The sequence below is a fragment of the Cupressus sempervirens genome, chromosome 7 (assembly GCF_028749045.1).
Source record: "Cupressus sempervirens isolate cs-2001-9-10 chromosome 7, ASM2874904v1, whole genome shotgun sequence".
NCBI lineage: Eukaryota > Viridiplantae > Streptophyta > Pinopsida > Cupressales > Cupressaceae > Cupressus > Cupressus sempervirens.
In genome coordinates this window covers 582,466,846-582,479,395 of record NC_143124.1, presented here as the reverse complement: position 1 = coordinate 582,479,395, position 12,550 = coordinate 582,466,846, and the positions used below count along the sequence as shown (strand labels likewise).

Here is a 12,550-nt window from a genome sequence, read left to right as displayed (position 1 = left end):
AATGTGTCTTTATGCCACAATAGGTGCCCTAAACCCCATGAGGGGCACTACCCCTTATTGAGGTTTCCACTCCCAAATCTTCATTAGTTTTTGGAATTTGTCAAATAAAAAACTTGATTAAAATGAGGGGATGATGGGGAATTGGGTTACAACTCTTGAGTGTGCCTACTTAAATGTTATAATTGCATAACTTGCCAAAAATCTCTTTGGGCCGAGCAACTTCTAGATGTGAGGTCTAACGGAAGTGACATTATAACTTATTTAGAGTTTAACTTATTTTTTAGTCTATGATATGAATTAAATTTTAATTCTGATCTATATATGATGGAGATTAGTAATATGCTCAACATAGTAATATGTGTGGTTTTGAAGAATTTTTTAAAACATTTTTAAATATAAAATGTTAGATTGAATTGTTGAGTTAATGCTCATTTTTCCCCCTAGTTTTTGCCAAGACCCAAGTTTTGAATTTTTTTGGGCCAAAAAGAGATATTGTGGAGTAAGAGTTTTTCAACTATGGTACAGGCTACTCTACTAACGATAAATCTCTTTTAAAATTCATTCCATTGTAGTACTAGTTCAATGTTTTTTGTGTCAGGCTTGGAATGATGAGGAGTGCAAATGTTTGACCAGTAGAGGAAGGGAAAGGGATTATTTGTGCATGGAAACAAACCTAGCTTGAAATTTTAGGAGGAAGCACATATCAGATTATAGTGACAGTCACACTTGAGGTGAGAGGGACAACACCCGTCCAAGGGAAAGCTTGAATCAGTTTAATACTAACTTTTACAATATCAAAACATAATCAACCACAGTATTCATTAATTTATAACAATATAAAACGTAGCAATTATGAACACAAGATTCACATGGAAACCCTTACGAAAAAACCACAACAAAATATTCCTTATATAAAGCTACTCTTACAAATTTCGTTAGCATCAACCCCACGAAGGACAAAAATCCTCTCAATTTGTTGTCACCAACCTACTAGAGAGGCACAGATCCCACAGCTAAGCACCAACTTCCAAATCAAAGTTCCATACTTAACATCACTTCTTCAATGGATGATGGACATTAGGATCTCATTCGTATATACACTCTATGATTCTCCTTTTCTCATTAACCATAATATATATATATATATATATATATATATATATATATATACACAGACCTGTTTTTTGCATCATACCCTCCTCAATTCCCAATCATCATTTATATCTTTATAACCTAGCTAAGTGATGCATCTCTTGGAAGAGAGATAACCCTTATAAATGTCACCACCTTTTCATTGAACATACTTTATCATAGTTGACGCCATCTTAAATGCTGTTTATTATATTCAAGAAATCTTCGAGTTATATCTCCCTGCCTTTGTGCCTTTTCATAGGGTCATTTCTTTTAGAAGGATGATTGCTGCGTTTATATCAAAATGAATACCCAATAAACAGATTCACTCTAATTTTTTATTGTGTGCCATGGCTGGCTATTACTGTAAATTTAGACATCTTTTGCTTTATAATTTTTTCTTTGCTTTACCATTTGTCACACATGCTATTTGGCCCCTACTGTCAAGGTTAATACGTCTTACTATATTAATAACATGGGTAAAGTGAGAGAAAATTATTTTTAGTGAGAGTACAACTATGTACAATAGTCAACACCATTGATTATTTTTTATGTTAAAAGCCAAGCCTTAACTCCTTATCCATTTTAGTTGTCTAACACCTAATATTTAGTTCATTCATTTGTTTAATTGTTTGTTACCTAACATTTGGCTGGACCCATTAACCTATGTATTTTAAGCATGTCACAGACAGATAGATCATTAAAAGTCACACTATTGAGAAAAAAATGCAAATAACCATATAGTAAGAACTATACTTTGACTTTACAAAATATTTGATCACCATGTGGCCTGTATTTGGGATAGATATCAAATATCAATAATTAGTTTTTTTACTTAACATCGAAAAAGGTAGTGATGCAGAGAAAATTTAGTGACCATTTGTTGATTCCTATGGCAGGCTTTCAATGAGCTACAAAAGTTGTTAAATAAAACAAATGGGAAGATTGTTGCTGAGGTGATGACCCCTTCACCTATTGTTGTTCGTGAAACAACTAACCTTGAGGATGCAGCCAGGTGATGTTTTGGTTAAATGCAATATCCTTTTGTAATTATTTTATCTGCTGTTGTTTTACACTAGACTTCTAGTTTATTTATTTTAAAAAAACATTATAGGGTCAGTATAGCAAGTAATCTAGAGACGTGAATTTTATGGAGAACAGTAAATTTCACCTATGTTTTCAGCCTCTTTAAACAGTTTTTGTTAATGTTTTCTAAAAATTTCTGTTCTCATGTGCAGAGCATTTTGTTACCATATATAAGCTAAATGTGAATTGATTTTTTATTAAATTAACTGCTAATTATAGCCTTATCTATTCAAATACCTCTGTAAATGTTTCACGGCTTATGATTTGGACAATGAGCATGATATAAGGAACTTTAGTTATACTGATATTGCTAGGAAATCTTTCTGTACTTTGTTGATTTTGTTTTGTGTAAATTTTGCATGTTCAAGAACTCAAGTAATATGTGTAGTCGGAATAAAATACTTGTTATGTTTTCGGGTTGGGTAGTTAGCCGGTGAGGAAATGTGTCGGTTGGTTTCCAACTGACCGACCTGATGGAGACAAAATTTCTGAGTCTCCATTCTAATTTGAAGAAGTGCAGCATAGGAGCAGCATTAAGTTGGATTTTGTTGCAGCCCATACAACAGTAAGCCATCCAAATCTAGGCCCTCAGGAACAAATGCCAATGAGTGTACAAGGCTGTCTCCCATTATCCCTTGGAGCTTCCTTGAATTTTGCATGCACTGGGGTCAAGGAAAGTCCTATTATAATCGAAGATGAGCAGGATGAGGAGAAATCCTCAAATTATGTGGAGAAGCATAATAGTTATGTTTATAAACATAGAAAGTTACAAGGTAATTCTATAACGCTATTGCTGAAACAAATTCAGACAGATGCTGGAAAGGACTGCTTGCCTAATGATATGTTTTCTCGGCGGGCACAAGTTGAAAATTTTCCTTAGTGTCGTGAGGATATAAATTATTGCAATGCAAGTTTATCCACTTTTCATAGATGATATTCAGGAAATTTTTCGTCATCAAGAAAAACCAGATAAACTGTAACTCAAATAGAATTTCAGATGGAGAAATGTGCAATACTTCTGCAAGAACGAATGTTGATTATAAGGCACCTAATAGTGAAGGGATTTCCTAATATCACACAGGATCATCTTGGCTAATTGTAAATGGGGAAAAATGAAATTTAATATTTTTGAAGTTGGAGAGGCTAGTTCTGGAAGCAGATCGGTCATTGAGGACTCTACAAGCTTACAAGTTCAAAGCAGTTCACCCTTCGAAATGTCCTATTGCAATTAGGGACAAACCACAGTTTCTGTTAAACATGAATTAACTGAACTGGCTGAATGCACTTCAACTGCTGATGTTACCCACCATCTCAAGAGAATGACCTTGAAAAAGAGTGGTGTGTTTCTGTATTAAAACAGTGTGGATTGCTTGGGCAGTTTGTGTCCTTAAGAAAGTATGGTCCTGTAGGACATCCAGGTGTTGTAGGTGATGGCATCTGTCCACAAGTATGTAAAATATGCAGTTCTTTGGAAGATTCAACAACTCTCATTTGTGATTTGTGTGATGAAGCATTTCACATGTCATGCTGTAATCCCAAGGTAAAATCAGCACCTACTCAAGATGATTGGTATTGCCAATTTTGCAGAAAGAAAAGGAAGAATTCAGGAAAGAAATCTCTTTCTGAAAGCAAAAGTGCTCGAAATGCAGTGAAAGACACATATAGAAATTTTGAAAAGTCTACTCAAAATAAAGAGAAGTTATATCTGGGTGAAGCATTAGAAAAAGAATTTCCAGAGCATAACTTGATAAATGAACTATGGTCAAAAGATGATGAAAAGATGAAGGATATAATTTGTGGAAAATGGCGCAGAGCTCCGCTCTCACAAGTGCAAAATGATGAATGGGACTGCTCGTGTGCTGTGGTTTGGGACCCTATTCATGCTGATTGTATTGAACTCAAAACAGAAGACTAAACTATTAGTACTCCTTCTACTACCTTGTGCGTTCATGGGAATAGATATTCCTATATTGCTGAGTGTGTCGGGAGTCTGCAAATCCGGATAACTACCAAGCAGTATAATATGTATGGAGAATTGATACATAATTGAAGCCTGATAAGAGAGTGCGTTCAGAAATTGTCTACCTCTCCCTATTTTTGCCGTGAGGCTCTAGATTCAAAAGGGGCATGAATCTCTTTGGATTATAACCATTAGTAACTTGCTTGGATGTTCACTATAAAATCAGACAATTCGTGCAGCAGCAAACATGTGATACCGGCTTCAATTAAGGGTTTCCAGTCAGATATGTGGCATCAAAAATGACAATGGTGCAAGGAGGAGCCCTATGTGGCATTAGCAATGCCAAGCTCCTGGCAACGTGTAGATGTAGAACAAAATTCCCGTAACCTTGGGAGATTTTGCATTCATGAAGATTTCAGTCTATGTGATGAGTGATTGGAGGAGAACATTGAAACACAATGGAAATACTAGAGTCTCGCGAAGAAGGATTATGAATTCACTATTGCCGATATTATCATATACTATCTGATATTATTTTATATTTATTGCAGGTTTGGAAATGTGAGCAGAGCGGATGCATTTGATTCGTTGCAAAAGAATAGTTTGGGAAGATGATTGTCGGCATCGGCATTATTCATTCTTTGTTAAACAAAGTCTATGTTTTGATAACTACTCAACAATGTTAGAAGGAAGTTATTGATTAGTTTTTGTTATGAAGTGGTGCATTGTTCCTGAGAGGACATAGTACCTCTTCATTGTTTATAAATATCTAATGTAATATCAAACGATACAAGTTAGATTCCCTAAAAAAAATATTTTTTTTTATACCCAATTCATATATACATGCTCTATGAATAATTTTATTCGTCCATTGGTGAAGGAATGAATTTTGAACAAAGCCCGTGGATTTGGATTATTGGGTGGATTTGTGCAATCCAAATGCATTCGCAATAAATTGATCATCTGTAAGGAGTGTCTTTGTTGTGATTTATTTCTGGCATAATTATTTATTTTATATTTCGGAGTTTTAAACTATTATTAAGTTGTGTCCTTTGTAAATGTTTTTTATTTACTTTCTATAAATATTTTAATATTCGGATAAGTGGACTGGGTCATTATTGCATTTTAAATTTGATAAACATAAATATTGTGAAATATTTAATTATTTTCGTATTTATGTCTAATTTGCCTCTGCAGGAGTTAAAGTGCATTTTAGACTATTTTAAATTGTGTTTATATAATTGATCCATTGCGTTAGAATTATTAAAATTATTTATAGTTTAAATATATTAAACTTTATAAAGCTGTATGTCTCAACTTATAATATTGACTCTGATTGCCCATTCAATTAAGCACTGGTCTTTTACTCTTGATTCATAATCCATATGCTGGCAATTGTTTCATTTCTTTCCATTAGGAATTAATATATTCATTTGTTGCATTCATTCTTTATTTAAAACATTATCATATTTATACAATCATTTATTCACAGATCGCAAAGTTTGAAGTTTTCAATAATTCTTGCCGTTTTGAAAGCTTTTGTTGCATTTGCGTTTTAATTTATCTGCTATAAGCGTCTTGGATTTAAGGTTGTTGTCTAGGATCAGGTACACCCGCCTCGGTTTTGCAGAGCCGAAAGTGCAGGGGATTTGGATCACATTGATTGATCCCGTCTAGTTGGCCTTAACTGGTTGGATATCCCAACATCGAGTAGGCAAGGCTCGTAGGATTCCAATCTGCAGTTTTGGGAACCAACATGACTGTCTATAAATATTTGGAACATTGGTAATGTACCTAGGTGGTTTTTAGTATCAATAAAGAAAGATCATGTCCTTGCCTATCATTATTATGGTAAGAATAGTATCTGCGAGGTTTTACTTCTTGTGTATAAATTGAACTATCCTATATGGTTAATATAGTTCTGTATTTTGGGATCTGGTTGGTAATTCCACTCTACATTTTTGGTGCCGTTGCCTAAGTTCGGATCTGGAGGTATTGTGCTAACAAGATGGACTAATGGGAAGACCATTTACACCTTGCATCCAAATTACTAATAGCGACAGAGAGGAGGAAGAAATAACTAGGGAGGATCAGTTGACACACGACCTGGTGATAGCGTGGGAAGCTGCAATCGAGCAGTACATGCAAAAGGAAGCCTGTGAGAGGATGGTTCCTGAGAGCACGGTACGCGATGAACTCTCCATACCATCGGCAGTGCATGATCTCCTAGGACAGATTCCTCGGCTTTTGGCAAGGAACCTCATACATATTGAGGACTAAAGAGCACAAATCAAGAGGGAAAGAAGGCAACAAGCTCTTCAACGGTTTACGGAGAGGGTGCGGAATCCTAAAGGAGAGGGACCCTATAAGCCAAGATAGGGAGATAGGTACTGAACTATTTCATGCCCCTAGTTCCAAATATATATCGGAGGATAGTACCAGAGGATGAAATTGAGGAGGAAGTCGCCCTAAGAACCTTACGTCTCCAGCAGCAAGAAGAGAGACGTTGTAACTAGAGAACACAAGGGGATTCCCGTCAAAGTCAAGAAGGGTGGACACATCGGAAAGCCAGTTCGGGTGCCGAAAACTAGAAACCCCTGAACGACAAGAACTCCCTCAAGTGGAGATAAGGAGTAGGAGTCTAGCCCATCAGTAAGTGGTGTTCCATCGGGAGGTAAACTTCCATCAGAAAGTAGTGTTCCATTGGGAGGTAAACTTCTATTAGGAAGTGGAGTTCCATCGGGAAGTGGTGTTCCATTTGGAGGGGGTGTTCCATCGAGCAGTAGGGTTCCATCCGGTGGGGGTGTTCCATTAGGAAGTGGTGTCTCATTTGGAAGTGGGGTTCCACTGGGTGGACGTATTCCCTTGGGAGGAGGGGTTCCATTGGGAAGGCGGCAACAAGGAAAGAAAATGGCAGTTGATAAACAAAAATTGCCTAAATTTACGGTGGATGGATCAGAGGACCCTGCTCACCATTGTAAAACTTGTATAACTATATGGCAAGCCAATGGGGAGAATGACAGTAACGAATGGTTGAAGGCATTTCTTGCCACATTAAGAGGGATCACCATAGATTGGTATGCAGACTTGGATGCTGGTAAGAAGAACACTTGGGATAACTTGCGTGGAGCATGTAATGTCCTTGAATAGTTGGCTTGGGAAATTAGAACAATCCACTTGAGTTCTTTCCTATAACCTCCTTTATAATGAATTTAATTCCTTAAATTATACATACATACATACATACATACATACATACATATATATATATATATATATCAACTTTCTCAATTGTCCTTGACCAATGAAATATTGACGACCTTTAGTTATTGACATGGATAATAGATGAAGTCACAAATATGTTTCTATAAGCTTTATAGGGATATCCTTCTTCACTGACTAGGGCATCTAGTATTTGTGTTCCATAGTGGCATAGAATCGATAGACTTTGAGGTTTATTGATTTTAGATTTATCTCTATTACATAGTGTATTATCTTTATTAATGGTGTCACTACTTTCAGACTCTGAAACATCCTCCTGCATGATATAGATTATGTCGGTCTGCCACTGTCAGTATGCCTTTGTATGAACCAGATATTATGTTGGCTCCTTGTTTTTTCTGCTTAAGTCTTTTGTATTCCCCAATTCAAATTTCCATCTCCTGCAATAAATATAAGACCATAAGTATTCTCCTTATCGTTATCTGGTTGTGACATGATTCTAATCTGTGTGATGTATGATCCACTCTTGTCAATAATTTATATTTATTTCTTATCACCAATCGTATTCCCTAATGTCATGTTGTTTCCCGAAAGCCACTCATCATGCTGACTGTTATGAATGGATATAATCAGAATTTTTATTAATAAGGTTTTATTATTCTTTTATTGTTCATGTCTTTGCTGGTGGATTATACTTTCTCCCAGTTGTTACTTTCTCCCCTGTATGTGATTACAATATTTTTACACATTTACTTGGGATCATTGTCTTACTTCTCCCTGTCTATGTTTGACGTGGCTGCCTGATTTGGTATTGTGCTTGAGATGTTTGTTTTTTCTCATGCTTGGAATGCCCTGAATATGAGGTGGCTATTGCTATCGAAATATTACTTCTCTTTGTGCTCTTGGAATGATGCAATGTATACTTTTCTCTTCCCTTCTATTCATCTGCTCCTCCTCTCTAGATAGATGGCTCCTCTCTAGATAGATGGATCATTATCTCATGAAAGTCTTCTGTGATATTTGTAATATCTTTATTCTACGATGTATTCTGTTATCTCTATAGTATTTTTTTGCTCACTGTGTATCTAATATGATGTTTGCTTCACCCAAAAGCTCATCTCTATCTTCCTCTTTTTTCTTTTTCTTCACTGCCTGTTACTGGTCTTCTGCTACGCTCATACTCCATGAATCTTGCTGCTCGTTGCAGATATCTTTCTCTCTGACTCTATCTTTGTGCCGTAAACTAATTGGTACTTGGTGCTCTGTGCGTTGGCTTTAATCTCTCCAATCTGAGCCATCACAGATATATGTCCCTGTTATCTCCCCATTCATAGTCAGCAGTCTCTTGGCTGATTAAAAATCTCTGGAAGATAAATTTCCTCTTCCGCTATCATCATTTTTCTCCCATGTTCATGTGATACCAACCGTCCTCCTCCCCCTTCCGATTACTTCCATATCTATATCTATATATATATATATATATATATATATGGAGATAGAATGGTTGTGACTCTTTGTAGAGTCACAATGATTATAATATTTATTATTAGTTATCAAATGTAATTATATGAGCATATAAACATATAAAGATTTATTTATTTGTGATCTCTTGATTATTATATTAGCATCTTTATTCAATTATATATTTTATTTATTGATAATACTTATTTAATTATAATATATTATTATATTATAATAATAACTCAAAGATAATAATAGACAACATTATATAAGATAACTTAGTTTAATATCATCGTTCTATTTATTAAATAAGAATTTGGATACTTTATTCTTATAAGATATTATTAGTATTTATCAATATAATTATTATTTTAATTATAATTACAATTTATTTATTTATTTCTTATGTTCACTCTATTATTAAAATTGATCTTGGAAATGGGGACATTACAGAGCATTTGAGGAGGAATTCAAATTGTTAAGAGATGATGATTAAATTATCACAGAAATCTATAACACCAGGCAAGATAAGAAGGAATCGGTGAAGGCTTATACCAAACGGTTGAAGGAACTCATCAGCAAATTGGACAATAAGCCTGCGGACGGGTTAAAGAAATGATGGTTTATTGAAGGACTCACCCCGTCCTTAAGAAAAAAATGAAGATAGTTCGACCATCCACTTTTGGAGATGCTTGTATACGAGCCATGGACATTGAAAGAGAAACTAAAACCTCAGAGACGAAACGACATGGAAGCTCTAGTGAGAGTTTTGAGGAAAGTGAGGAAGAGTCGAAAACAATCCAAGCCTTAAGGAAGGACCTCAAACGGCTAATGAAGGAAGTAGCTGGAACTAAGGATGAGAGGAAGGAAGGTAAAGACCTATGATGTACAGATTGCCAAAAAGAGGGTCATACCAAAGGAGCATGTCCGAGAAAGATGTTTTGCGAGATTTGCTAGATAGGGGATCATGCTATCAAGGATTGCCCTTATAACCTAAAAACAAGGAACACCCAGATATTGTTTGTTGGAGAATAGTCTACACCACTAGCAACTCCCCCAAAGAACAATAATACAGAAACTTCCCTAGGGGGGTACAGGAATAACCGTAGAGGTAGTGCCAATAATAGTAATAACAATAGCAACACCAACACACCCCGAAGGGCAATCCAATATGATTCTAGAGGATGACCCGTGATCCAATGCCAAAGATGCAATGAATGGGGCCATTTTGCCCGAGAATGTCAAAACGGAGGGGGACAGAATGGAGGAATGCTCTGCAAATAGTGTGGGTCGGGCAACCATGAGGATAGGAATTGCCCAAGGCAAAAAGGTGTGAACATGTTGGATATTGCAGGATCAAAAAGTGAGGTACTTGAAATAACAAGGATGCAAGCCAAGAAAGCTATGTACCTGGAGGTGACTGTGGAAAAGGCTAGATTTGATGAGGCAAAGCAGAACATCCAAAATGAGTTGAGAGGGGAAACAACAACTAAGCTAGCCAAGAACCCTAGGGTCAAGGGGTACCTAACATCATGAGAAAAGTACTAGAGACTACCATTCCGGTCTCCATCAGGGAATTACTGGATACAGTACCCTAGTTACAAGTCGCATTGACACAAGGGACGTTGCCAACTCAGCAGGATCTTCAAGGGGAACTAGAAATAGTAGAACAAGTGGAACCAAAAGTAGTAGAGCATGTAGAAGAAGAAGAACCTTTAGTGGAAAAGGAAGAAAACAACTTATTTACAATAGGTTTAGGGAGAGCGCTAATAGTGGTAGAGATGGAGATCATGGGGTACAAACTCTCAAACACGATAATTGATGGAGGCTCCAGAGTAAATGTTCTATCGGAAGATACTTGGAAGGCAATTGGAAAACCTACCTTGTGGCCGCCCAAATTCCAGCTCGTAGGAGCAGATCAACATGGCATCAAACCGATTGGCACCTTGATAGGGCAAAAGGTAATAATAGGTACCCAACAATTTGTTTTAGACTTTGTGGTTATTGCCATGGAGAAGAAAGGATATGATGCTTTATTAGGGAGAGAATGGCTAATAGTAGCAAAGGCCAATCACAATTGGAGACGAAACACCCTTTCTATTGAATCAGAAGGAAGTACACGATAGATCTCAAGAACCAGTCAGTAAGTCAAGACTTGGCATCTGACTCTGAAGAAGAAGAATATGAAGGGATGGAACCTGACGAGGAGGGAGTACTCAGGTTAGGGGAATACTTGGAGGATGACACAAACTGTCTTAAGGGTTTATTTCACTGGCAGATGGGAGATTATGAAGTCTTTCAAGCAGATTGCAACATGTTACAAATACAAGAATCGAAGGAATGATACCCAAAAGGGTATACAGAGTACAAAGGTGTAACCACCCTGAACACGACACCTATCAGAGACTTAGTAAATGGGTCTAAGTTAAAGGCCTATAAGGATAGAAACAAGTCAGTAAGCAACCAATTTGCAGAAAAACAAATAGAAAGAGAAAAAGAAAAAAAACGAGTACGCGAAATCAAAGGCACGAGTAGTGAAGGGAAACAAATTAGGAGAAGTCTATATAAGGAGGAGATACATGTCATAGCAGCCAAGAAACAACAAGCACTAGCTGTACGTGCAAGGAAAGGAGAGAGGGAAGTACTCGTACAAACATCAGTCGTACAAGTAGCAGAGAAGAAAGATCAAGGACAATCCATATGGACGTCTGTACAGGGGCAAAACATAGACATAGTTGCAGTCGTACCTGTATGCCAGCCCTCTGTGCCCTCCATACGGTGTGTCAATATATACAATAGCAGACCATACGGTGTTATCGTAAGGTACAGATCTCTGTACGCTACACTATCCATACTGAATAACCCTGTACGACAGCATTCGAGGAAGACATTCCATACGGCAACAAAACAAGAAGGATTTAATACAGAAGATCCCTGTATGGTGGCACCAGTCCGTATGATAGATCGGAGGTAAGAAGGATTCCGTATGACAAACACTAGTATAGCAGCAGATTTTCGTACTAAGAAATTCTGTACGGCAGCAGCGGGTGGTAGGGCGGAGTTGTGGCAACCAGTTACAATTCAGTTGGTGGCATCTACAATCAATTAAAAAGATTTGGGCACTAACACAGCAACGCACAATGGTGAAACTGAGCATTGGAAACCCGAGCAAGGGAAACATAATTGATCCTAAAAAGAAGAAATTGCCGAGGAAGATGACACAGAATAAAGGGAAAGGCACACAAAAAATCACCATTACTATTGAAAATATTACATTTGAAAGTGTGCTAGGAGGTGAGTGTAGGACGTGGTGGGAGCAGGTAGTGACCGACCATCCCATGAGGAAGGCATTATGTACAGTCAAGGTAGATAAAATCATTTTAATGCCCATTTTTGAATTAAAAGGGTTTGAGTCTATCCTACGGAGTTTAATCACAGGATATGAGAAATCAAGTCATAAATCTATAATACAACATTTTCAGCAGTAGGTGACAATTTCTTATGCAGCCAAAGAAATAAGTAGGGTGTTTGAAATTCCTAACAGAGGACAATAAGTGGAAAAAATTTCTATGACACTAGCAGACAAGAAGAAGTGGCTGAAATTGATGTGCCGAAAGGACATTACAAGTGTGGAATGGGAAGGGATCCTCAAGAACAGTCGGGGTTTGAAGAATTTTTTTCTAGCAAATA

The 12,550-nt window shown here is 36.8% G+C and overlaps 2 protein-coding genes across 2 annotated transcripts in view; both read left to right on the top strand.

Moving 5' to 3' along the window:
• The window catches only part of LOC149548099 (CBS domain-containing protein CBSX1, chloroplastic-like), a 230,878-nt gene that overhangs the window by 151,848 nt on the left and 66,480 nt on the right, over positions 1-12,550 (top strand). The window contains exon 6 of the mRNA XM_089792125.1: positions 2,031-2,146. Within this exon, the coding sequence (XP_089648251.1) occupies positions 2,031-2,146 (116 nt within the window). The remainder of the gene's footprint in view (positions 1-2,030; positions 2,147-12,550) is intronic.
• Positions 2,816-4,534, top strand: LOC149548100 (uncharacterized). The gene is made up of 2 exons (XM_089793654.1): positions 2,816-3,079; positions 3,596-4,534. Exons 1-2 carry the CDS (start codon positions 2,816-2,818, stop codon positions 4,130-4,132), a joined length of 801 nt encoding a protein of 266 aa, XP_089649780.1. The 3' UTR covers positions 4,133-4,534.